Below are 23893 nucleotides of genomic sequence, written 5' to 3'. Positions count from 1 at the left end.
CTTACCACGGCATGCAAGAAGGTTTTTCTTTAAGCTGCGCGCCAGAATCGCGGCGCCGCCCTCTTTTCTCCCGTCGCCATGCTCAGCTCCGTCTCACGTGACTCACTTCTCTTTCTCTCTGACTCTGAAGCCGCCACGTTGAAGGGTGTTCTTGTTCAGGCTTTACAGTGGAGAAATCCTCACTCCCTGTGTGCTGCGGGCTGTGTGGTGTCCTCTTCAGTTCAGCACGAAGTGTGCTGGCTGCAGACAGGAGGCTCTGCCGGCTCCCGTTGACTCCGCCGGCTCCGCATGGAGAGGAGAAGGACCCACCTGTCCCCAGGAGCCGCGCTGGATGGGTTTAGCTGTGAGCAGTCCATGGCTGGTTTTATCTGCCTGCGGCTCTGGGACAGTCCCCCCCAGCGACCCAGGGTCCGTGCCGTGGTGCTGGGAAAGGGGGAAAGGGGCAGTGGCCCCGGCCCGGCCCGGCGGGGCCAGGAGGCTCGGATCCCCCCCACCTTCCAGCAGGCGAGCTCCGACAAAAAGGGGAAGTCCCGCCTTTCCGTGCGGTTTAAATATGTAAATTGTGAGAAGCGTCATTAGTCTAAACGACTGTCCATCAACTCAGGTTCAACCCACTACATGCATTTACTGCTTTAACACCATGTATTGTGGTCCACGACTCTCTTCTGTTAGAGTTCACTAAAATAACACAGGAACACAAAATTATTTTCTTTAGCTTGCTTTATTTCAGTCTTAATATAATTAATAATTCTGCTGCCAAAACCCTTTCCACCTTTGCCAGGCATTTCAGATAGTAGTCAGCAATCATCTTTCCCATTTTTATGTTTGGATAGGTACATGTCTGTAGCTTGCTGAGGCAGGAGCTTAGGCCTTCTGATTTGTAAGTCTAGTTGAAGTTTTCTGTGAAATTTCTGCCCTACATTTACATTGTACTTTGTGATGTTGTGATGCATGCAGTCCCTACCCAGTTGGTGTGCTTAATGTTTGTAAAATTCAGCACCTTTTTTTCTTTTTTTTTTTTTGTCTGATTCAAAGTATTTTGAAATAATGCAGCACAAACATTTGCCTATTTTGCAAAGAGTGATCACTGGTGAATAGCAAAGGTGTAAAACTGAACTACAAGCCTATAGTTGAACATTAATACCAGTGGATTCCAATTGTATATACCACAGCGTGCTTTTACAGCCAGCCATGTTACCAAGACCTACCTCCTCCACCTATTTAGGAAATAGTTTCCAAATATGAAAGTGTTGTCCTGAGGCTAAGAAGGCAAGATTTTGATGTCCAGCTGCACTGCTGGCATATGGTTTGGCCTCAGGTAAGACAGCATACACTATCACATACCTTGGTTAGCTGCTGGGAGAGTGGGACGGGTGAGTTTACTTCCCATGGCATGGCGGTTTGAGGGCTGTAGTTGGAAAGTGAAATAGTTTGTTGCAGTCAGACTGCAGGAATGTTTTGTTTAAAGAAATTTCAAAGAAACTACCTGATCTTGACCTGAAGTCTTCACTCAGATTCCATCTTTAATAAATATTAGAAACATTGCCTGGGACTAATCATCGTGTCAACAGTAAATTGGAGAGTTATTTGTTAGATAAATATGAAAACAATCTATATTATAAGAATAGATATCTATTTTAAAGGCGGTACTGTAATTTTTTTAAAATTGACATTATCAAATATATTTAGTACTTGCAAAATTCACTTGACATTTTTACCATTGTTTTCCATACAGTATCAGGCTGCTAAGAAGAAAAGGAATCCTAAAATCAACAGCCTTTACATTTGTTTTTTTCAGGTCTGAAAGTGAAGAAGTGGTGCATGCTTTGTATTTTGTTCTCCTAGTGTTAGCACGTTAGCCCAGAGTCTTTCTGCAGCTACAGTCATTCGGAAACTGTTGCAAAGGTGTAATGGGCAGTTGGTTTTGGCCTGCAGTGTGAATTTATTCTTTCCTCTCAAGAAATCGTTAGCATTTTTGTGGAACATCAGTCTTTCCTTTCCAAATACCCCCTTGGTATCCTTGAAATACTAACATTTTCCCAACTGGAAGATGTCTTTTTTATTAGAGTTTTGTTTCTATCTCCAGCTTTTGCACATCAGTGCTCATCCGGGCTTTGAATGAATTCAGAGTCCCACTAATCTTTGGAAGGGAAGTTGAAGGCAATATTTTCTTACCTGAAAGTTCTGCAATAGCTGTGCTGTCTGGAAACAAAGGCAGTTTCTCCTTCTCAGGCATTATGGGGACGAGTATTGAGCTTCAAAAGGATAAAAGAGTCAATGTCCACAGGGGTTGGGGAAATAGAGAGTAAGTGTTAGTAATCTGCAATAAATGGTATGAAAGTTATTCCTGGAAGATGAGAAGGAGACATTAATGGAACATACGGTTTTATTGTACTCTGGTTCTCACTTACTATGCCTAAAATATTATCCCAGAGCCTGTGCATCCATACATGTGGGAAATGTATAAAAATGTCACTTGTGAAATGTGATTGATAGATATTAGTAAAGTTTTACTGTTAAGTAATAATTACTCACTGGTAGTGCATGTCTAGGGAATAGCTTCTGGGGGTTTTCCCCCATATTACTGATTACTGGCTCTTCCTTTAGCTAATATTTTATATGCACATTTTGGAAGAAGAAATGTTACATAAGACTACTAAAATAGCACTAAGAAGATGATATTGTTTTTCCTGACAATATTTTTTTAAAAGAAAAGCAGCATGAACTAGGACCATCTGCATGCTGAATTCAGGTTCAGTTCCTCTGTGTGTAGCATCAAGCTGACCTTTCTGCTTTCTGCATTTACCCTCTGCAGACTGCTTGCAAATGCAAACAATAAAACTGGGCTCACAGTGCGTCTTTTTCAGTTATGGCTATATGCTGACCTTTGGAAATCACTACACTTATCTTAAAAGACAAGTAAACTACGAAAAATTAGAATAATCTAGGCAAAAGCCATAGAGCTATTTATTGTTAAGTTTGCCTATTTCCTGTAAATTCCTTTGTTTTCCATTATTTTTAACTTAGGCAGTCTTAAAACTATAAGGCTAAAACCTTTCGTGTCTCTCATTTCCTTGAGAATAAGTATCTTGGAAACTGAATGAGTTATTTTTCAGCACAAGAGTGGGGAAAAAAATGAAACAGGATTAAATAGAGAGCTTACAAAATTAGGGACAGAGACTGAGCAAAGAATGCTGTGTCTTTGTTGTCAAGAAGTGAGTGCTGCGTAGAGATAACTGCCAAGGATAAAACTGCATTAGACCTTGCCAAAGAAATTAAAACAAATAGCACACTCTTCACCCTTATAAATAAAAGTTTAAAAAGGGTGAAAGAGGTAAAAGAGGTGAAACCACTGGGGACAGTTGGCACTCTGTGATTCTGCCTTTCCCCCCCCCCCCCCCCCCCTTTTTCCATATTTTTAAACATTTTATCTGCATTTACTAGTTCTTTTCCGGTGCATCTTTGTCATTGTGACAGCAGAGTCTACTGTGTGTGTCAGTCTTTTACCAGGGAGCCCTTGCTCTCTGAAATACCAGTTTCACAGAGTGAGTGAGACCCAAAGAGCAGCAGTATCCAGCCCACACCCTTCCCCGCTGTGGATACAGGCAGGGTGTGACAGCAACAGGGGACTAGCAAAGACTCGTGTAGCCACTGCACCAGTGAGAGCCCCAGTATTTATCCTCCTGAGTGGCAGATGGTTTCTCCCCAGTGCCTGGATCTACCCCTCAGCTTGAAAGTGGCTGGGGCATACCACAGGCCACCACTGGCATTTTCCATCTTGTGTGAGATCTTCTGCTTTACAAGCAAGAGAATTTAATTTTGCTGGGCAAGACAGTATCTTCTGTCATAGGAATAGCGTAGTTGGAGGTATGATTAATGGCAAAAGGCACACGAGTAAAGACTACAGTAGCCAAGTCCCCTAGTGTTAGTTTAGGGGTATAACCAAATTCAAAAGGGTAGCAAGGGTTCCTAAACAAAGTGACGAGTTCCTTAAGTCTCAAGGATTTGGTCATGATGGTTGGAAATCAAACTCTTCAACCTTCCTGAGTAGATTAATGACAATGGTATTTTCTTGGAGCTGTACCTGCCCAGTATATGTTAGTTAGGGTTCTCCTCAGGTGGACAAACAAGAATGGAAGGAAGAGCAGTAACAAAAATGTTACATTGCAGCATCTGTTAATTGTGTACAGAAGACTTCATACTCACATCTTTATTTGTATCTGTGGATAATAAATAGAAATCAAATTACATGGAGATGGTGATGAAGAAATACCAGCTCATGGATTATTCCCTCATCTTAGAAGATTCTTCCATTTTTAGTATTTTAAATTTGTACTCTTCCTTTTTTTATCCCATTCCTTTTGAACAGTGCCTGTGTGAAAGTTGATGTATATATGTTATGTTTGTTTATATAGGACAGTTCTGTCAGAAGGGATTTTGTCTACAATATAGTCATTCATGCACATACATACTAATATAAACAAAACAGTATAAAGCTTCAGCATAACAAACTAACCATCAGAATAGATTGCGTTCACAGAAACTTAGAGACCTTTCATGTGTCAGTGACATGCATAGCAGTTCAGGACAAGCCTAAGCCACAAGCAGTCCTAGTGATATATGCCACCCTTCACATGTGGCATTTCTGGCTCCCCACCCCCACACTCGGTGTGGATGGATTACACTGTGGAAATTACCTAGTTCTTAATTTTTTTCCCGGGAAATAGGCAAGGAAGCTTAGCTGTCTTTCGCAAGTTACACCAGTCTTAGAAATTTCCTGCAATTCATCATGAAACTGGCAAAGTGTTTAGGTGATATGAGAACCACAGTAAAAAGTGTCTCGTAGATACACTTCCTTCAGGTCACCGTGCAAAGAACTCACTGAGAACTTAAATCTCATCATCTGTGCTGGTGGTCCATAGACTTCACACAATGCTTTAGAACATCAGGATTTTTTCAGTTGCTGGTTTTGGTTGGTTATTGCTTAGAGAATTGCCCTTTGCTGTGACGAAAAGCAAACAAACAAACAACAACAAAACAAACAAAAAAACCCAAAAAAATCCCAACAGCAACAAAACCAACCAAACCTCTAAAGGCTCAATTTTCTCTCTTTGGTTTTTCAACAGTTTTTTTTGTGTAACACAAATTTCTGACTTTTAATGTAAAACAAACAATAAGTAACATTATTTAAAAAAAAAAAAAAAGAGAGGAAGGTGGTCCTGTGGCTTACATATGAAATTTGGAGACCGAGTTGTGTTTGTGTTGCTTGTTCACACATGATCTTTGAGTTTATGCCAGGTTTATAACCTCCCTATCCCACTTTCTTCAACACCAAAATGAACATGATCAGACATAGTGGGAAACTGATACAAGTAATTCCAAACTGATCAGAGATTTTCCATATTGCAGATTATCTGTCTTTTAGATTTTATACTTTTTTCCTGGATGATGACAAGGTATTACTTGCTACAGAATTATCATTATGAGCAAATGAGGAGAAAATGGGATGGAATTGACTATTTCCCCTAATTTTGACCACATCAAAGCGTGTACCAAGTTCAGTACTCAGCAGGTTTTTCTCACGTACCTGTCTTTTAGGTTGTGCTGTCGATGGGCATCCAACCCCAAACATCACCTGGCTTTACTGTGGTGAGCCTCTCAGTCTGCAACATCAACTCCTGGCGGCAGGACGGATTCTTCAAATACTCAATGTCAGTGATTTCACTGATGGTGAATTCAGCTGCCTTGCTCAGAATGAGGCTGGTTCGCTCACACAAATAATGTCCCTGGCTATACAAGGTAACTCTTCAGTTTTAGTCCTTTCACCCTGGAAAGCTCTTGCCATGGACTTCCCTGCACTGCCTTTCTCATCCTGAATTTTTCCCCTCTGAAGCCATCACCATGCATATCAGGAAAAAGATGTCTTAATGATTTATTGCCATGAATATAGATTTGCAGGACTACTGAGTACCTTACAGTGTCTTAGGTTTTACTTTACTAAATGACACCAGATATTTCTGCCCTGCTGAGCATAAAACACACCTTAGTGATTCAAGCTGTACTTACACTGAGCCTGGACAATTTTCTTGTCCAGAAATTCAAGACAGAGGTGGCAGAGTTTAAGACCCCTTAAAACAGAAGCCCCTCTGTTAATACACAAAGGTCAGTGTCTCACAGTCTGGTCTTCCTTGAAAACCCTTCACTTGTAAAAGTTCTGGAACTGTTACTGTTAGAGATCTCCCAGAAATAAGACAAAGGCAATAAAGCCACAGAACACTGTGGTGCAGCTGGGCTGGAACAGAATATGCAGCTTTCATTGCCCCATCTGTCAGTGATGGAGAAGCGAAGAATTTAACTTTTCCTTCAATTTTGCTATAAAATTTTGAGCGTGTTGCAACTCCCACATTTATCTTCAGGACAGATGGTCTGTGCGAACTGTCTGGTAAGAGACACAGTGTTTCACGATCATAGAGTCATAGATACTGCTGGGAACTACAGCTAACCACATCTTCATTAAATTACACACCTCTAAAAGTATAGTCCTGCTCACTGGCATCTGGCTTCACTTAACTGCCATACCATGTTATTCACTTTCCATGCCTGATGCTTCTAAGCATCAAAAAACTGGGTTTGTTACACCAAAGGCAGTCAGGGGTTTGAATCGTGTGCCTTGCAGGGGTAGGTAGCTCCTCTTCACTGAATCCCTGTATTTTGTCCTGGAGAACATCTTCAACTCTCTCCTTTCTAACTGAACTCCTGCTGTCAGGTTTTCAGTGTTAACATGCTTCTCCCACACTTTCTGGCAGAATACCAGTGGTCTGTGGACAAACTGACAGCTTGTTCGGCTTCCTGCGGCCACAGAGGGGTGCAGCTGCCCCAGCTGAGGTGCTTACTGGATGGGGCTGAAGTCAACGCATCCTACTGCAGAGAGACACCCAAGCCATCTCTGCAGCCCATTGCATGCAACAGAAGAGACTGCCCTTCACGGTTCGTCCGTCTCATGTAAAAATAGCTTACATGCATTTAAGATGTGCTGGAAGAGTTCTTTGTACAGGACATCATACTGCTGCAGCCTCTCCAGTGCCTGTTTGGAGAAGTCATGGCTAAAAGGGAATTTACGAGTGCTTAACCCAGACAGCCGGGATAATATTTGTGGAAAGCTTTGACAGTACAAGGTAGAAAGAGAGTTCACAGCTTTCCTTGTCTTGGGTGATTCCAGCCACACTCTATGTTGGATATAAGTATCATGCCTGTTCTGAGCACTGCGCACATGGAAATTTTGTCACCAAAGAACTGTAGGATCATTTTTTTGTGTTAAACATGGCTTCATAGCAGTTTGCCCCAACAATATAATAGACAAGAAGCTAAGATTAGCAGCTATTTTGTGATTTTATTCTGATTTCCTTTGTTGCCTGAACATCAGTATGAGCAGGACTGTTGCCATATCTGCAGCTGCAAAGAATTCCCTTAGCAGGGTGGAAATATCTTTTGTAAAATGGGCACATCCCATCAGATCTGGCAGGCATGAAGGGGGTTCAGAGTAAGTTCTGCCTCTTTTTGGAGTTTGCTAGCTTGTGGTTGCCTTGGAATGGTAACTCTCTGCCCTTGTAATCCCCTGGTTTTCACTTACTGCTAAACACAAAAGAGCCAGGACAGCTTGAAAGTCTTCTGGCTACACTTAGGTCCTCTGCCACACCTCAAGTACTGTGTTCAATTTTGGGCCCCTCACTACAAGAAAGAAGAAGGACAGAAAAGCTAGTGAAGGGTCTGGAGCACAAGTCCCATGAGAAGTGGCCTGAGGGAGGTGAGATTGTTTACCTTGGAGAAAAGGGAGCTCAGGAGACCTTATCACTCTCTACAGCTACCTTGAAAGGAGGCTGTAATAAGGGGGGGTCAGCCTCTTCTTCCAAGTGACAAGTGACAAGACAAAAAGAATCAGCCTCAAGCTGCACCAGGAGAGGTTTATATTGGCTATTAGGGAAAAATTCATCATGCAAAGGGTTGTCAAGCATTGGAACAATCAGCCCAGGGAAGTGATTGAGTCATCATCCTTGGACATATTTAAAAGATGTGTAGATGTGGTGCTTAGGGGCATGGTTTAATGGTGGACTTGGCATTGCTGGGTTAATGATTGGACTTGATAATACTAAAGGTCATTTCCAACCTAAACAATTATCTGGCTTCACCCCATACAAAGTCTGTTTTTCTTTGATACCCTTGGGTGCAAAGAAGTGTACATCCCGAGAGCTTATCCAGAGAGTCAGTGTAGTGTTGTGCTCTCTCCATATTAAAAATGTCCTGCTTCTGCAATTCAGTATCTCCTTAGCTGAGATGCATAAACATGTTTTTCCATACTTTTCATGGTGTTACTCCCTCCTCTCCCTTATTTCCAATGTAGGTATGGTATGTTTCAATATACAAGCACTTAAAAGTAGTGAGCATCTCAAGAGAAATTTAGTACAACTTCCCTCATTCAACAGTGATTTGGGAGTTGTATTACAAAAAGGCAATCTAAGCTGAGGCAAGGAGAAGTGCTAAGCAACCTGATGAGAAGTGGCCAGATTCACCACTGTTGCTGTGTCTTGGGAATATTGCAAGTTTCTGTTTAATTACCTTTTAAAATATATTCCTACCCTTCTCTGCAGGCAAATGTTTTCTGAGTTGCCAGCGGAGTCATAAGAAAAAAACAAAAGAGATTTGATGAAATATGAAACATGCTCATTAGCAGCAGTTTTCCTTGGTGTTGACAGTAAATTCCATGGGAATGGTTTATGTCTTTTTATACCTTCCCTGAATTGTAACACAACCCCAAATCCTCCCTCAACTCCTGAGAAACTGCTGAGATGTAAGCTTGGAAATAAAAGCTGACTGACATACAGACCAGAGCTTTATGAGCAGTGCGGAAATTGTGGGTTCAACCTCACCAAACTGCATGAAAAAGTACCAGTGTTGTTTTCCAGGTTGGGAATATGTTTGTTTATACTTGATTCTGTGACCACTGGAGTTAATCACCTGCAGAAGACAGGGAAATAGAAACGGATGTTTCTCCATGGGACTGGAAAATGCCTATTGCCTATTTTGTAAAGTAGTCATAAACACTGCTGTGAGGGATGTGATAGCCAGTATTTTACTCCCAAAACCACACAAATCCTGCTGGGTATCCAGAAACTTAATGAAGCAAACTGCTGACTTGACCATAAAACTGTTCAGAAAACTAGCAATCCCTTGCATTCTTCCTATTCCTACCTAACACTTTCCCAAACCTCACTCTATGAGTGTTTCACCTAATGATCCTTACAGTGACAAAATGTATGTAGACTATTACTTTCTGTTATTACAGCCTTTTAGCTAGTTAGACTGGATTTTTTTAAATGCCAGTACACAGGGGTTCAGAGCCTCAGCCTCAGCTGGTGAATGCATGGTCTGGGCTCAAGAGGAAAGAAGAACAGTGTCCTTCCTTCCCTGGGCTAACAATTCCTAAGTTATGTTCAGGCTTTTCTGGATTATCCCAGCTGTCAGGGATACAACAAAGGAGGCCAGCATCAGCAGGACTCAGCAGGCTTTTGAGTATTCTTTCGCAGCAAGTTTGAAGTGGCCTGTGATCTGCTCAGCAATTACACAGAGATAGTTTTCCCTACTAAGGGGTGCTACTGGGCTAGTCCTAGCATGGTGACTGTAGCCTGTGACCAAGGCCTCTGTGGCACCATGGTGTGAGAGCAGACTTGCCCAACGCCCATGCCAGGGCTACAAGTATTTACTAAGCCTCTAAAAACAGCTTTAAGGGCTAGAAAAGTAATTCTGGGCCCAAAGAGCCTTGAGAAAGATAAATTAATGAAAAATGTGCTCTTTTCTCAGCTTTTATCCTCTGAGCAGTTTTCAGTGATGACTGTGGGAGGCTGAGACACTCAGCCTTCCAGGACTGCACGCTAAATGAGCCAAGCCACTGTCTTTGACCTGTTGATGCCAGGGATCCCACAGACAGTGGCACGCGTCTGCTCCCTGACCTATTCTCCTTTCTCTCACAGATGGATGGTGACATCCTGGTCTCCTTGCACGCAGAGCTGTGGTGGAGGCATACAGATGCGGCGAGTGACATGCCAGCGCCTCACAGCAAAAGGCAGCTCTGTCCCAATGTCAAACGAGGCTTGTGCCCAGGTGTCCAAGCGTCCTGTGGACACACAGAACTGTAACAGGCAGCCCTGTGTTGAGTGGGCAGCCTCCTCCTGGGGCCAGGTAAGGAACAAGGCAGCATTCCAAGGACAGCCCCTTAGTGTGAGCTGAGTGACAGAAAATGAGGAGAGTGATTTTTCAACCTAGTATCTTTAGGTTATAGTTTGCAGGCTTTTGAGGAGGCCGCTAATTTGCTCAGCTCTTTCTTTCTGAATATGATGCACTGCCTGCTTGGATATCTGTAGCTTCCCACAATCCCTAAAAGTGCTGCTTATGAACAGCACTTTTACTGCAGACCCCTGTGTCCTCCAGTGGAAAGGTCTGCAGTTCCTTGTTACAGTGATAAGTGACACATCTGGGAAGTAGCCTTCTTCAAGTCTTAGTTCCCCTTGCTAGCCAGTGAGAGTGCTTCAGTCTTGGCTGGCTGGAGTCAGGATTGATGATGGTGATAGGTTCAAGGCAGGGGGATTGTACAATAATTCAGTTTTACAAAGTTGCTGATGAGAATACCAAAAAGTGTGAGCTTTCTTGATTTGCTTCATGGTGAAAGGCAGAATGGAGGGCTAAAAGCATTTTCAGACTACTTCATGCTGCTTTGCAGGTCTTCAAATTCTCTCTTAGCAGATTGCGTTGCATCAGGTTTTTTTATAATGTTGGTAGTAAAAAGTGCCTTCAGCTACTAGATCTGTTATTGTTCACTACTTGAAAATGTCATCATTTAAATCTGGAAAGGTGACTGAGTTATTGTATTACAAGTAAAGCTTCGTATTATCACTTTATATCAAAGAAAAAAAATTTTATTCCCTATAGAATTCCAGGAAACTACTGGATCATCTTCACAAAATCCATTATGGTCTGTATTGTTCGCCATGACATCATGGTCAGCTGAGACAATCAGATAGTTCAGAATTAATTTCTTAGACCTAATCTCTGTGCATTATCATATAATATTTCTTCTACCTAGCTTACAAAAAAAACCAACATCAAGTTCCACCTGGTTGCATACTGCTCAGTCTCCAAGCCAGAAGACTGTTACACAGTTAGTAACGTTTCACTGGCTCAGTGGATCAATGACCTGCTTGGTAGTATCACGGGGTATCAGGTCTGCATTGCACAGGTGTAGTGATCAACTTTCCCAGTTCACAAAGAAAGAAAGAAAATAAACAGCACTACCCCCATCTCTAGAATTAGTTCCTTTCCTACATTTAATGTTCCTGGCATTTTGAGCTCGGCTGTGTAATCCCATGGTGTTTTTAAACTAGTGACTCGGGCTTGCTGGTGATGAGGACTGCTAGCCCCTGCAGATATCGCAGAAATGCTCCACATACTCCAGTGAATGACATTTCCAACAAGACAGTTGACTGGAAGCAGCTGAAAGCCTGGCAGTCGCTGCTTCTCTCTCCCAGTTGTCAGGGAGGGAAGAAACAGAAGGAGGAAGGGAGTATTATTTGAGGAGTGTGTGGTAGTGTGAAACAGGGCTCCTACTGATGAGGGAGTGGAAGTGGCAGAGGGATCGGTCAGCAGCCATCCCCTGGCAAAAATTCCTGCTTCACACTAATGACCCCTTATTCAACCCTCAGTTTGTTCTTGAATATAATTTCCAGATACTTAGAAAAACAGTTTCCTAATAGCTGATACAATTTTAAAAGAGCACAAATACATGCTTCATACCTATAGCAAGTTACTTTTTAATCAAAGGAGAGGATTGGGAGAGTTAAACTGAAATGTGATTGTTAAGCTTGAGTATGTTAGAATAGCCTCAATTTTGGAGCAAGCTTGCATATCTGTGGTGCTTGTCATGCTTGCTGATTTTGTTTATTGTCCTTCAATGCTTTTAAAGTATTTTAAATTATATTAAATGGAGTGAAATATGTTCTTGGTTCAATGCATTCTTAGTTATTTGGCCATAAGTTGTGATAGTACAAGCTGCAAAATGCACAGTAAAAGTGATGTATTGAGATTTCCTGTATGGATCACAGGCTCTTGGCTAATGGCATGAGAGCATTTAATTTCCCCTAACAGATGTATTTAAGACTAAATTGTTGAAGAGAAGAGGTAATGAATCTACAGAGCAGATACAGAAATGTAGTTTAAATGCTGCTGAAAGAAGAGTGAGGTAGAGAAGATGACTGCACAGTCAGCCTTCAAAGCCTGCAGAGGTGCAGAAAGTGGTTGAAATCTCAACAGTCTCTGAATGGCAGTATGTGCTTTGTTTCACTAGCAGTTTTATAAGAATGGAACATGCCCTGTCTTTTACCTCCCCTAAGTGAATCTTCTGTGTTCACAGTGCAATGGGCCTTGCATTGGATCACGACTGGCTGTACAGCACCGACACATATTTTGCCAGACCAAAGATGGGACTTCTGTGTCATCTGATCAATGCAGTTCCTTACCAAGGTAGGACAGAAATGTCTTATGTCTAAACCCACAACCCTTTCCAGAGATATTAAATGGATTAGTGACTTAACTGAAAACTTAGGAGTTTCCCTTATGTAACAAAGAGGTCATACTGCAACCTGTACAGTTATGTGTAACAAATCTCACCAGGCTTAACCCCAGACTTCCCTATTTGTTCCTAGGAGCTTCAGGCCAGTTGGCCAACAACTGGAAAATCTTCTATGTATGCCAAATCCTGACTGCAAGGTTGTGTTATATCTTCTTAAGGTGCCAGTCTTCTCACTTATTTAAACACAAACTCTAAAACAAAAAAAAAGGATCTCCACAGGCTTTGTTTTCCTGCAGATAAACTCCACTGTCAACATTGTAAAGACATTTACTTTACATGAGACAGGGTATGTAAATCATGACCGATCCTGACTGAAAATTAATGTAATTGGCTTGTTGGCGCCTACCCATGCTTTTTCACTATCTGTGTGACAAATATGAACCAAGTGTGCCTCTACATCTTCTGTGAGAGTGTCTTGAAAGGAAAAGGAGGGTTTCAGAGAATTGGTTCTGTTCTCACTGGCTGTAAAGCCATTAAAAAGTTACGAAGTCCTGCTGGACCACATTGGTCTCCAGTCATTTCACCTTTCAGCAGATCTCTGGTTTGGCCCTTCATGCAGAGGGCATTTCAGCCAAATCCTCAAATGGTTCAAATGATCATTTAGCCTGGTGTTGGTACACCAGTGTACACCCCCTGAGGGTCTGGTCCTTGAGAGCAGTTCAAAACTGCTGGCCTCACTTGGCAGCCTTTGAAGATCTGACCCATACAGTGCTCTGAGTGAATTACCTTTGGGATATGTAATGTTTGCTGTCCTTTCCTCCTTCTCTCCCTCCTGCTCACAGGCCACTGGGCACCCAGAACTGCTGGACTGATGTCTGTGGTGTGCACTGGCGGGTCAGCCTATGGACCGTCTGCACGGCTACGTGTGGAAACTACGGCTTCCAGTCCCGGCGTGTGGACTGCGTGCACATCCGCACCAACAAGCCCGTGATGGAGCACCACTGCTCCTGGAGACCACGACCAGCAAACTGGCAGCGCTGCAACATCACACCCTGTGAAAATGGTACTTTGCTGGGAGGGGGGGAGGCAGAGAGGTGCAGGAGTAGGAAAGAAGGCAGATTTGTCTCTCAGAAATGCAGCACCGGACCTTGCAGCTGGGCATCCTGAGAAAACCTCCAGCCCAGACATCTGCAAAATCCAGTGTCTAAAGCTCAGCATCCCAGAGAGGAATGCTGCCCGTTGTGGGGGTTTTTGGCAAAGGTGTTAGTGCTCGGATTGTGTCCCCTTTCTAACAGCATGAGAAATAATTCATGCAGTCTTCTGGAACAAGTCCAGAGTAGACCACCAAGTTGATCAGAGGGATGGAGCACCTGTCATGTGAGGAAAGGCCAAGGGAAATGGGATTGTACAGCCCAGCTTTGGGGTCACCTACTTGTGGCCTTCTAGTACCCGAAGGGAACTTACAGGAGAGATGGAGCAAGACTATTTACAAGTCCATATAGTGACAGAACAAGGGGGAATGGGTTCAGATTGAAACAGTAGTTTTAGATTAGGTATTAGGAGGAAATTCTTGACTGTGAGGGTGGTGAGACACTGGCACAGGTTTCCTAGAGAAGCTGTGGATGCCTCATCCCTGGAGGTTTCCAATACCAGGTTGGATAGGACTCTGAGCAACCTGGTCCAGTGAAAGGCATCCCTGTCCACAGCAGGGGGGTTGGAACTAGATGATCTTCAAGGTCCCCTTCCAACCCAAACCATTCTATGATTCTATTATTAACTTTCAGCTAATGGTACAGACAGAGAGAAAAACACAAATCAAAACCAGACTTATGATGGTAGTCCAAATCCAGTTGGTAGGTGGATGATCGGAAATCACGCAGGAAAGACTGCTTTCTTTCAGATTACAAGCAACAAATTGGGCCTTCCAGGGGACTAGAAAAGTTACTAATTAAAAAAAAAAACAAATTGAATTAACAAAAGAGAACAGATGATGTGCCTGTTTGGAAATTATGCTCTCATCCTCTATCTTGCAAGCCAGTTGCTTTGCATTCATTGCAGATGCAGCAGCAGAGCCCACGTGTGCTTGCCTGTATTCACACCAGCTCTGATGCTCCCTCTCAGCAGAGACAAAGTGGACTACATAGGTCCAAATTCATGAGTTTGGGGGGCCCTAATGGAAGCTGAAGTGATGAGGGAGATTACAGGTATCAAGCAGGACCTGTGCTGTAAGACCTCCCAGCACAAAGGTCCTCCTCTTGGCCACCCAAGGGTATATGTTCTCAGGTAAGAAATCCTTTTTTCATAGCTTCATCACCATTTCTTATTCTTGTTTCCCCTTTGGCAGTGGAGTGCAGAGACACCACAAGGTACTGTGAGAAAGTGAAGCAGCTCAAACTCTGCCAGCTCACCCAATTTAAGTCACGTTGCTGTGGGACTTGTGGAAAATCTTGAAGACAGACAAAATGAAAATGGAGGAACAAGGGGATCACGGCCTTTTCTTCACTGAGGCAAAGGCTTTTGCAGAAAATACAGATGGAATGGAATGATCTTTTTCATTTTATTTATTTATTTCCCTTTTCTTTATAAAAAAAGAACACCTTTTACCAAATAATTGTTGTAAAGGGACTTGACAAGTTTTCCCTTCTATCAATCTGGGAGACAGAATGCAGAAAAACATGGTCACGAGGGTAGACCACAAAGAGTCAGAGAGACCCATGACACCAGAAATGGGTATGAGAGGAGTGAGGCTTCCCCTCAATCTGTGTACATGCCTGGGGGATACACCAAGAAATGGGTGAGGAAGAGGACCAGAGTAAAAACCTAGCATCATATTACAGAATCACAGAATCGTCAAGGTCAAAAGAGATCTTCAGGGTTATTTAGTCCCACCATTAACAGCACTAAAGGATATCCACCCCTAAAGGTGGATATCCACCCCTAAAGGATATCTCTGGGTGCCACATCCAGACTCTTCTTGAACACTGTCTTCCAGAGATGGTGACTCCACCACCTCCCTGGGCAACCTAATCCAATGCCTAGCCACTTTTTCAGTGAAGTTTTTTTTTCTAGTATCTAATCCGAGCCTCCTCTGGCACAGCTTGAGGCCATTTTTCTCATCCTTTTGTTTGAAACATGGCAGAAGAGACTCACCCTCACCTCACTACAACCTCCTTTCAGGCAGTTGTAGAGAGCAATGATGTCACCCGAGTCTCCCCTCAGCTAAACAACCCCAGCTGCCCCACCTGTTCCTTGTAGGATGTGTCTTCTAGACCTTTCACCGCTTTTGTAGCCCTTCTCTGGACACGCTCCAGCACCTCAATGTCTTTCCTGTAGTGAGGGGCCCAAAATTGAGCACAGGATTTGAGGTGTGGCCTCACCAGAGCCAACTACAGGTGGAGAATCACCCTCTTCCTGCTGACCACACTATTGCTGAGACAGGCCAGGATGCCATTGGCCACCTGGGCACAGCTGGCTCATGTTCAGCCAGGTATTGATCAGCACCCTCAGGTCTCTTTCTGCTGAGCAGCTCTCATCTCTCTTAGACTACCTTGAGAACACAAGCACAGGATTTTGCTTTACAAACTTATTTGTTATGTCCCATACTGGAAGCCTTTTTAGTTTCTAAACCCCTCTCTCCTTCCCACACCAGGCAAGGAACATCCTTGTGATCTTTGAGGATCTGGCACCTGGCAGAGTTGAACAATGGTCTGTAGCATAAGTGGATCTAAAATACACCTGCAAATGTTTCCAGTTTGAGCTTGTGAGGGAGGATTGAGGATTGAAGGGTTGCCCTCAGCACAGAGGTGAGGTGGTGACATTAATTATTATCCAGCAAAAGCAGAACAAGTGTGATCTGCTTGACACACTTTAGTACGAACCTGCAAACACTGTTCCCTAGAGACCATCGGCAGAAAAGATAGAAATTGTATGTGGTACATGGGAGACACTTTGCATACTGCATCCTACTAACATTTATTTAGAAAAAAGAGGTATTACTTCCCAAAGTTCTGGTACTTTCAGACCTGGGGTTTTGGAAAAGAACTTGAGGAAGTGGGTTTTTCTATTTTGCTAACACGAAATTCCTCTTTCCTGGCAGCCAAGCCTTTTGGACAAGTAGTAGAAAAGAGCTTTATTCTGATTTTTCATGATTGTTACTACTCAGTAGGAAAAGAATGGCTTTAGCATCAGTCCCATAGGACTAATGCAAGTAATTTGTAACAAACTTGCTCCTCTCCACAACAAAATAGGTGTTCTAGAGCAGCAGATCTTTAAGTCCATGTATAACCCCCAAAGGTACAGTCTAAAAAACAAGACTCAAACATCACACCCACAGCATGATTTTGCATGCAGGCTGTGAGTCTTGCCTCCTGGCCAGCTGCAGTAGATACTCAGCCAGTGAAGTGCTGCATGATTTTGGTTCCTGGGCATTCTCTGCTCTGCTCAGAAAAAAATTAAAATTAGAGGAAATCTGCAAAGAAGAGAGTTTGAGAATTGTGGAGCTTCAAAGGAGAACTACCTGATCTCAGGTTTTGGTTCAAGACCTTTTCTAAATGAAGGGCTTGGTTGTGCCTCTCCTGTAACCCCTGTTGGGGCTAGTGCCTCGTGGTATATTAATGAAATGCTGTTCAAGTTCTGTTATGCTACAGCTTTCATGACATGTGGATTTTTCAGTAAAAATGGGGGTCCACTACTGAGGTTCATGACATTAAACTGATTCAAATTGGCTTACTTCAAAACACATCTGGCAGTGAACACTCTTGGTAGAAATGGGTCTTCAAGAAATAAGCATCAGTGTAACTTTTTATTTAAAAAAAAGAATAATGACTTTCTGTGTATGTAAATGTATATCTTTTCTGTGTATTTATTAGGATTTCTTGTATAAAAAGTGCAATATTAATAATTGTACATTATTTTGTCCAGATAAAACTATTTTGGTTTTTTTTTAATCTCCCCATAATTTTGTTCCTCTAAAATCAACAGTAATAGCATAATTCTTTTAATTTTAATAGCACTTGCATTTAACTGGGGATCTGCTTCACTGTGCACAGAGTGCTTTATAGACTATGACATGAGGGAGTAAGAACATTTTTAACTTGTGAAATGATAGTTATGCATGGAATGAAGGACAGTTCCTTAATAACATAATAACAATGATGACAATGACGATGGGATGAATATTTTTGATACATTAGTTAACAAAATGCAGCATGAGGAAGTATTTTCTTTTGTGTGAAAGCAAAATATGTTCAAGCTATCACATGTTTCATTGTGTCTGTGTAACTGTGCACAGGATGTACACAAAGGATCTGATCTGGAGGGGCCACTGTGTTGTCTCTGCACAGTGTGGATTTAATTTCACATGTCTGTCTTCTGAATTGTGACTTGGCAGCATCTCAGTAAGATAAGGGTTACTGGTTATTTTATGAAAGGGTGCTTTCCTTCTCTAAAGAGAAAACAAAACAGCAAACTTGTATATATATAACTTTTTGTACAAGTAATGCAGGTTGCCTATTTACCTACTACTGTCTGACGTGTTTTTTTTAATCTTTAAAACAAAAGTCAAAGTAGCAAAGCTGTTGGAGTTCTCTGTCCTTATTCTGTATTATGATAGCAGCACACACCTGTTACACAAAGTACACATGATGTACCTGCCTCGGGGGAAGAGGATGTCTTAATTCCTTTCTAAGAGTCTCCAGCCACTAAGATTCTGCACCCTGTCTTGGAGATACGTTTTAATTCTTCATTTGCCTTGCTTTATTCTTTTTTTCTAATGTCTTGCCCCTATTGCTCTTGCAGAAGTATAAAGCCATCACTGCTGGTCCAAGGACCATGGAAATCAATAAAAGTATACTTCTTTTTTTTCTAAGAAGCAATGCTTCAAGACATAACTTTCCTCAGCAATCTGTGGCTTGAAGAAACATCTGTTAATTCAGTCTTTCCTTACAGGTTGCTGCTGCCTTCAGTAATGGAGCTGCCAGCTACCTGAAGCAGCAGGTGTTTATGCAGAAGGAATTGTGGTAATGGTCTGAATTTTGAGAGTAAAGAAGAAAAAAATTAATAAAGCAAAAGCATTTTTTCTTAACAAAGAAAAAAATCAAGTTTTGAAAACTAAGCTGGTTGTTGTTGCTGCCCTTTTCAAACAAACAATATGTCCCTGCTAAAAGGGAACAGCAATTTTTCTCTGATTTATTGACAGTTTCCCTTGTATGATATTCCTGCAGATGTTTTTTAGACACCTCACACAGACAAGCAAGTCAAAGACCAGACCTAAGACTTCCAAGCAACAGTGCAGAAGGCAATGGGAATTTCATCATTCATTTTCAGTAAAACAAGTGTAGAAGCTGTTGTGTATGTAAAATGAACAGCAGGTTTGCTTAGGTTCTCAAGAGAATAATTATTCTCTCTTAGGCCTATGGCTTGAGTTACTACTCAAGTCAAAAAGCCTTCTAAACATTCAAAGCAAGCTTCCAGTTTGGTTCTCCTGACTAATTTTCCTCACAAAGGAAAAACTGTTCTGGAAGAAGCATAAGAATACAGTGCTGAAATGTTCCCCACAGAAGATCTACTCCCAGCCCCTCTTAGGTGACAAGGTAAGCACAAGTGAACTACTCCAGGCATCTGTGTCCAGATGCATGATCTCAAAAAAACAGAAGCCGTAGCCAGAGTCTTCCAAAGTAACCTTTAGCTAGAAATCTTTTTCCTGCTCTCTAGCTGCAGTCATATGGACTGAAATTGGAGCTTTTTTTAGTTTTTAAGTTAGGATTCTTCTTGCAAACTACCTTATCAAACAAAAGGCCTTACTATCTGTTTGGTGCTCAAACATTGATCATAAATAAATTTGGTTATTCTAGATCAGCATCACCTGATACCTCTATTTGTAGAAGGTGAACCCAAAAGCTTACTCTTTTCCAACTTTTCAGGACCATAAAATTCCTCGAAAGTTTTTAATGGCAGCTTTCAGTGAGTGTCTGATTATTTCAGCTAGTAGTTGAGTAAATAATCTTCATTCATTCAGTTACCTAACTTTTAACAGAGATGCTTTCAAAGTCAAGTCTTTTTAATGTCAGATTTTCTCCAACCCAGCAGTGTATGCAGATGCTAATGCTACCTATGGCTGTACATATTAGCTACAGACCACACCCTTCCCTTCATCCTCTTCTTTAAAGGTATATATATGTATTTATCAATAGTGTTATGTATTAACTGTCCAGTTTTGTGGAAAGTAAACCAAAAAACCTGTTAAATACTTGAGCCAGCACAAAATTGAAGGAGGGGAAAATGAGTTCTCCTTCCTCTACTGATCTTACACATTTCTCACACCAAAAGCATATCAGTTGATCATTATTTCACCTACATTAGTTTTTATCATCTCCAGCCAACATGTCCTCTCCAGTCAGTCAGAATCAAATCTAAACTCTGGCCATATATATAGTCATTTTAATATTTTTTAATATAAATTTTTCACTAAGGCATTTCAGTAATTGCAACCCAAATTATCCTGATTTATAAAGGGAAAAGACCAGCATATCCTTTTCCAATTGAAATACGTATTTCTATTCTCACCTGCTTTTTCACTGAAGTACAATACTTTTTCCCATTCTCAATTTCATGTGTGAAGATATGAGCCCAACAATACGTTTTATTCTCCATCTGTCCCTTAGAAAAGTAAATACAGTGCTCGGTCTCATCTTTGCTTCCATTGTCACTGATGAAGACTGAGACTAGAAAGTGCATGAAAGCACAGACTCCAGCCCTTCATTTTTGCCAGAATGGTTACAAAGCCTTGAACATCCTCTACTGACCCATTCAAATGCACATTGTGGTGGTTGAGGCAGCAAAGATGAAAAGTATGCAAGTGCCTTCACGTACCATGGCAGGATCTATCTAGTAGAGGTTTTTTTGGTTTAAAAAAACCCCAACAAACTGACAAAACAGCACAAAGTACCTCATGAAATGTATATAAAACAGATTCAATGGCGTTTCCTCAATGATTTGAATTTGCACACCAGTTCATGTACATATAGGGAAGGCTTCTTGCAGGGAGATACAAGGTTATCACAGAAAACTAAATTGCTTCTGAACAGTAAAAAAACAATTTAAAAAAATAAGATCAAATAACATAAATCTGTAAGTACTGTTGCTAGAGGGCAAAGCACATACCCTGTCACTGACATGGAAAGTAGCTGACAGCATAAAAGTAGTAAATGAGAGTGTGAAAGTTCAAGTATATGCTGCCAATATCACCATCTGTAACCCCAATCTGATGTGATTCATTCCCACGAAGATCTTGCCCGTGCTTTTTGTTTTGTTTTCAATGGAGGGATTTCACTGGACATGCTTGGCCCTTCATGCATGCCAGCTTTACGCTGGTGCCCACCTTGGGCACTGTGACTTGTGAGTGCTCATTCTTGCACATGCTTCAAGCGCACAGGAACAGGGGACTGCATGGGAGTGCCTTCAGTGCCCCTCTCTGAGCCTGTACCCGTGTGTAGCCTGTGCAAGTTACACTGCCTCGGGCTGCTCTGAATCGCACATGCCGATTGTACATAAAGTGTGGCAGCTGGGAAGGACTGATCCAGCACAGCATCACATTGAATTCTCCTTGACACCTCACTGTCCCAGTGATAAAAGCCCAGACCAACTCCTCCCCACCTCTCTTGCCTATATAACTCTACAGATCTCTGCAGGTCTTTGACCTTGAGCTGGTTTAATCACTAAATTTAAATACTAAGCTTTTAATGATTTCTTTCCAAGAAGAGGCTCCAGCCTACCATGTTTCTTCCACATTCCCTTCAAAACAACTCCTCTCTCAGCAAGAGCAGCAGCTCTTGAGCAAGATGAACACCGTGTTTCTAAAGGCCAGATTGCTCTGCACAGGTTGTGGGTGAAGCCACTACAGCATCATCCTTAAGCTCACACAACAAAAGGCATCCCTGGTACCACAAAATGCTCATTCCTCACCAGAGGCATCATTCTTGTCTCACCGAATGCCTCCACACTTAGCCAGACACAAAAATACCCGGGGTATCAGCCAGCAGACCAGGCTAATTTTGGCTAAATCCCTGAGACTTTAGGAGGGCTGCAGCACAGCAGACAGGACTGCATCAGCTGAGGCCTCTGCTGAACAGAGCCTGAGCAGGAGACTCCTCTCTGCAAGCAGAGCAAGTTTGGGCTGCACTTCTCTATCCTTCCTGCTAACACACTGTTTACCTCTCAGGAGAGGAAAAAAAGGGAAAAACAAGAATGTTTTCTAAGCCTTTAAAGCCTCTGCAAAGAAAGTTTTTATATTTGTGTAGCTGTAAATAAAAGAATGCTGGTTTATGCGGCCAAAAGGGAAAGGGACACCAGAGGATTGCACTCTGGTTGCATATAAATACTCTTGTTCGGCAGGATGTGAACAATTCCATAGTAAGCATGTAGTTATCCATACATGCTTAGGATGACATGGGCATGAGAAACCATTCACTACTACTACTACTACTACTACTACTACTACTACTACTACTACTACTGGTACTGGTACACTCTTTAGTATTATAAAGTAGTCTTCTGCTTCAAGATCTTGCATGGCTTGTATACGAACTCCCTAGGGGCAGTGGGAAAGCACAGTAATGAACCAGAAGGATCTCACCAGGCAGGCCATGAACAGCTTGCTCTCCAAGTGAGGAGCCAGGATGGGTTTCTCTTCTCTTAGGGAAGTGCTTAATGGTTGGACTGAGGAATAGTTTATTTTGGGCTATATGCAGACTTACACCCCCCTCTGCCCCTCCTTTTTTACATGCTGGTTGGGTTGGGTTTTTTAAGCATAAATTATTGGTTTGAATGAATGGCCAATAATGTTGGTGAATGCTTGTTAAAACACTTCACCTTCCAAAACACTCATGGAGTCAGTTTTCAAGTAATAGCATACAACCTAGTGATTTTATTACCAAAAAAAGAAAAATTTCACTGTTAACCCACAACATACAAACAACAGAAAATCAAATCCAGCTGTGCAGGGAGGATCTCACTGGCTTTTTTTTTTTTTTTTTTTAAAGCAGAGAGCAAAGCAGAGCTTTGCCTGCTTGCCCAGCGAAGTAGTATGCTTGAGCCTGTGTGATGGTGTTTGGCAGTGCCACATGAGCCCTCTCACCAGTCTGGGGACAGTTCACACCAGCAAGCACAGATCTAGTGAGCTTGTGGAAACAGGGAACACAGAGATGAACACAGCACAGCCTTTATTAGAGCTACTCTATTCCTTCTCTTGTGAATGCAGCCAAAAACCTCTGTGGGACAGACTGCAGATAAAGTGAAAGTCAGATTGCCACAAAACAGTATTTCCCCAAAACACAAGCAGAGGGGCACAGGTCATCAAACCACTGCTTCCAAAGTGGGAAGAAGTCAGAGAGACACTACTACAGAAGGGAAAAGAGTGGTTTATAGAGGGGTGAGACAAAAGTAAACTCTGTTCAGAAAATTCATAGTTTCCTATCCCAGTGAACTCAGTTCTCTGCCCAAACGCCTCTTTCCAACTGAAATAACACAGATCCCTCAGGGAGATCCTATCTGTGCCTCAGGAAAGACCTTTTTCTGTCTTCCAAAGAAGAAGTTTGCTTTTTCACACATTAAATTCAGCGGCTTTCTGTCTCCTGAATACCATGCCCAGGATCTATATTGCTTCCCTCCGTGATATGAACACACTCAGTTTTGCTGAAGCATACCACTTATCTTTCAGCACTTCCTTCATAGTCCTCAAACACTTGAGGTGCTGACAATTTCCTCTCCTTAGTAATCTATAGTGTTGGGTGAAGCCCTTTTTAGAATTTGTGATGGTAAAGTTCTCCCTAATTTGCTGCTGGTTCATATTTCTAGGCCATAAGCATATAATTTACCGATTTTTTGACCTCTCCCCTATTGCCAACTGCAAATCTTCTCCAGATGAAATGCCTCCTGCAGATGTAAGGCAGTGGGGTTGGCAGTCCTTGCAGATACAGGTGGTTGAAAGGCTGATATAATACAAGTCAAAACTGAACTGATTTGTTATCTCCCCCATTACAAGTAACTTTCTTCTGGGGTTGTTTCATTTTGTTTCCCACTGAGAAGAGACGATTTAAGCAATTTTGCTCATCCTTTTTCCCAGTGAGGAACTGCAGTACTGCCTTACTCCTGCTAATAAAACATTCATAACCTTCTATTAAGCTGCTACCCTTCTAAAATTTAGTTTGCATATGTCTCCTTAATTCAGCTTTTGTGCTTAAGACTTGCTAAATAGATTGTGCTTTGCCTGGAGATCGGTAG

At 42.1% G+C, this 23893-nt stretch overlaps 1 protein-coding gene and 1 long non-coding RNA gene across 4 annotated transcripts in view; one reads left to right on the top strand and one right to left on the bottom strand.

Annotated features, from left to right (window-relative positions):
- Positions 1-15646, top strand: part of ADAMTSL1 (ADAMTS like 1) — a 415079-nt gene extending 399433 nt beyond the window's left edge. For all 3 annotated transcript variants that reach the window (XM_039567703.1, XM_039567702.1, XM_010392980.4), the window contains 6 exons: positions 5599-5799; positions 6807-6987; positions 10026-10233; positions 12458-12567; positions 13459-13679; positions 14961-15646. In XM_039567703.1, coding sequence (XP_039423637.1) covers positions 5599-5799; positions 6807-6987; positions 10026-10233; positions 12458-12567; positions 13459-13679; positions 14961-15067 — 1028 coding nt within the window. In that variant the 3' untranslated portion in view covers positions 15068-15646. The remainder of the gene's footprint in view (positions 1-5598; positions 5800-6806; positions 6988-10025; positions 10234-12457; positions 12568-13458; positions 13680-14960) is intronic.
- Positions 451-3373, bottom strand: LOC109143687. Its single transcript, XR_002043999.3, has 3 exons — positions 2176-3373; positions 1345-1408; positions 451-678 (listed from the first exon to the last, which is right to left on the bottom strand). It is a non-coding gene; the product is annotated as an uncharacterized LOC109143687 (long non-coding RNA).
- Positions 15647-23893: the final 8247 nt, after the last annotated feature.

This window comes from Corvus cornix, chromosome Z, assembly GCF_000738735.6.
Source record: "Corvus cornix cornix isolate S_Up_H32 chromosome Z, ASM73873v5, whole genome shotgun sequence".
NCBI lineage: Eukaryota > Metazoa > Chordata > Aves > Passeriformes > Corvidae > Corvus > Corvus cornix.
Note: the sequence above shows the minus strand (reverse complement) of the source record. Positions and strands in the feature narration are given on the sequence as shown.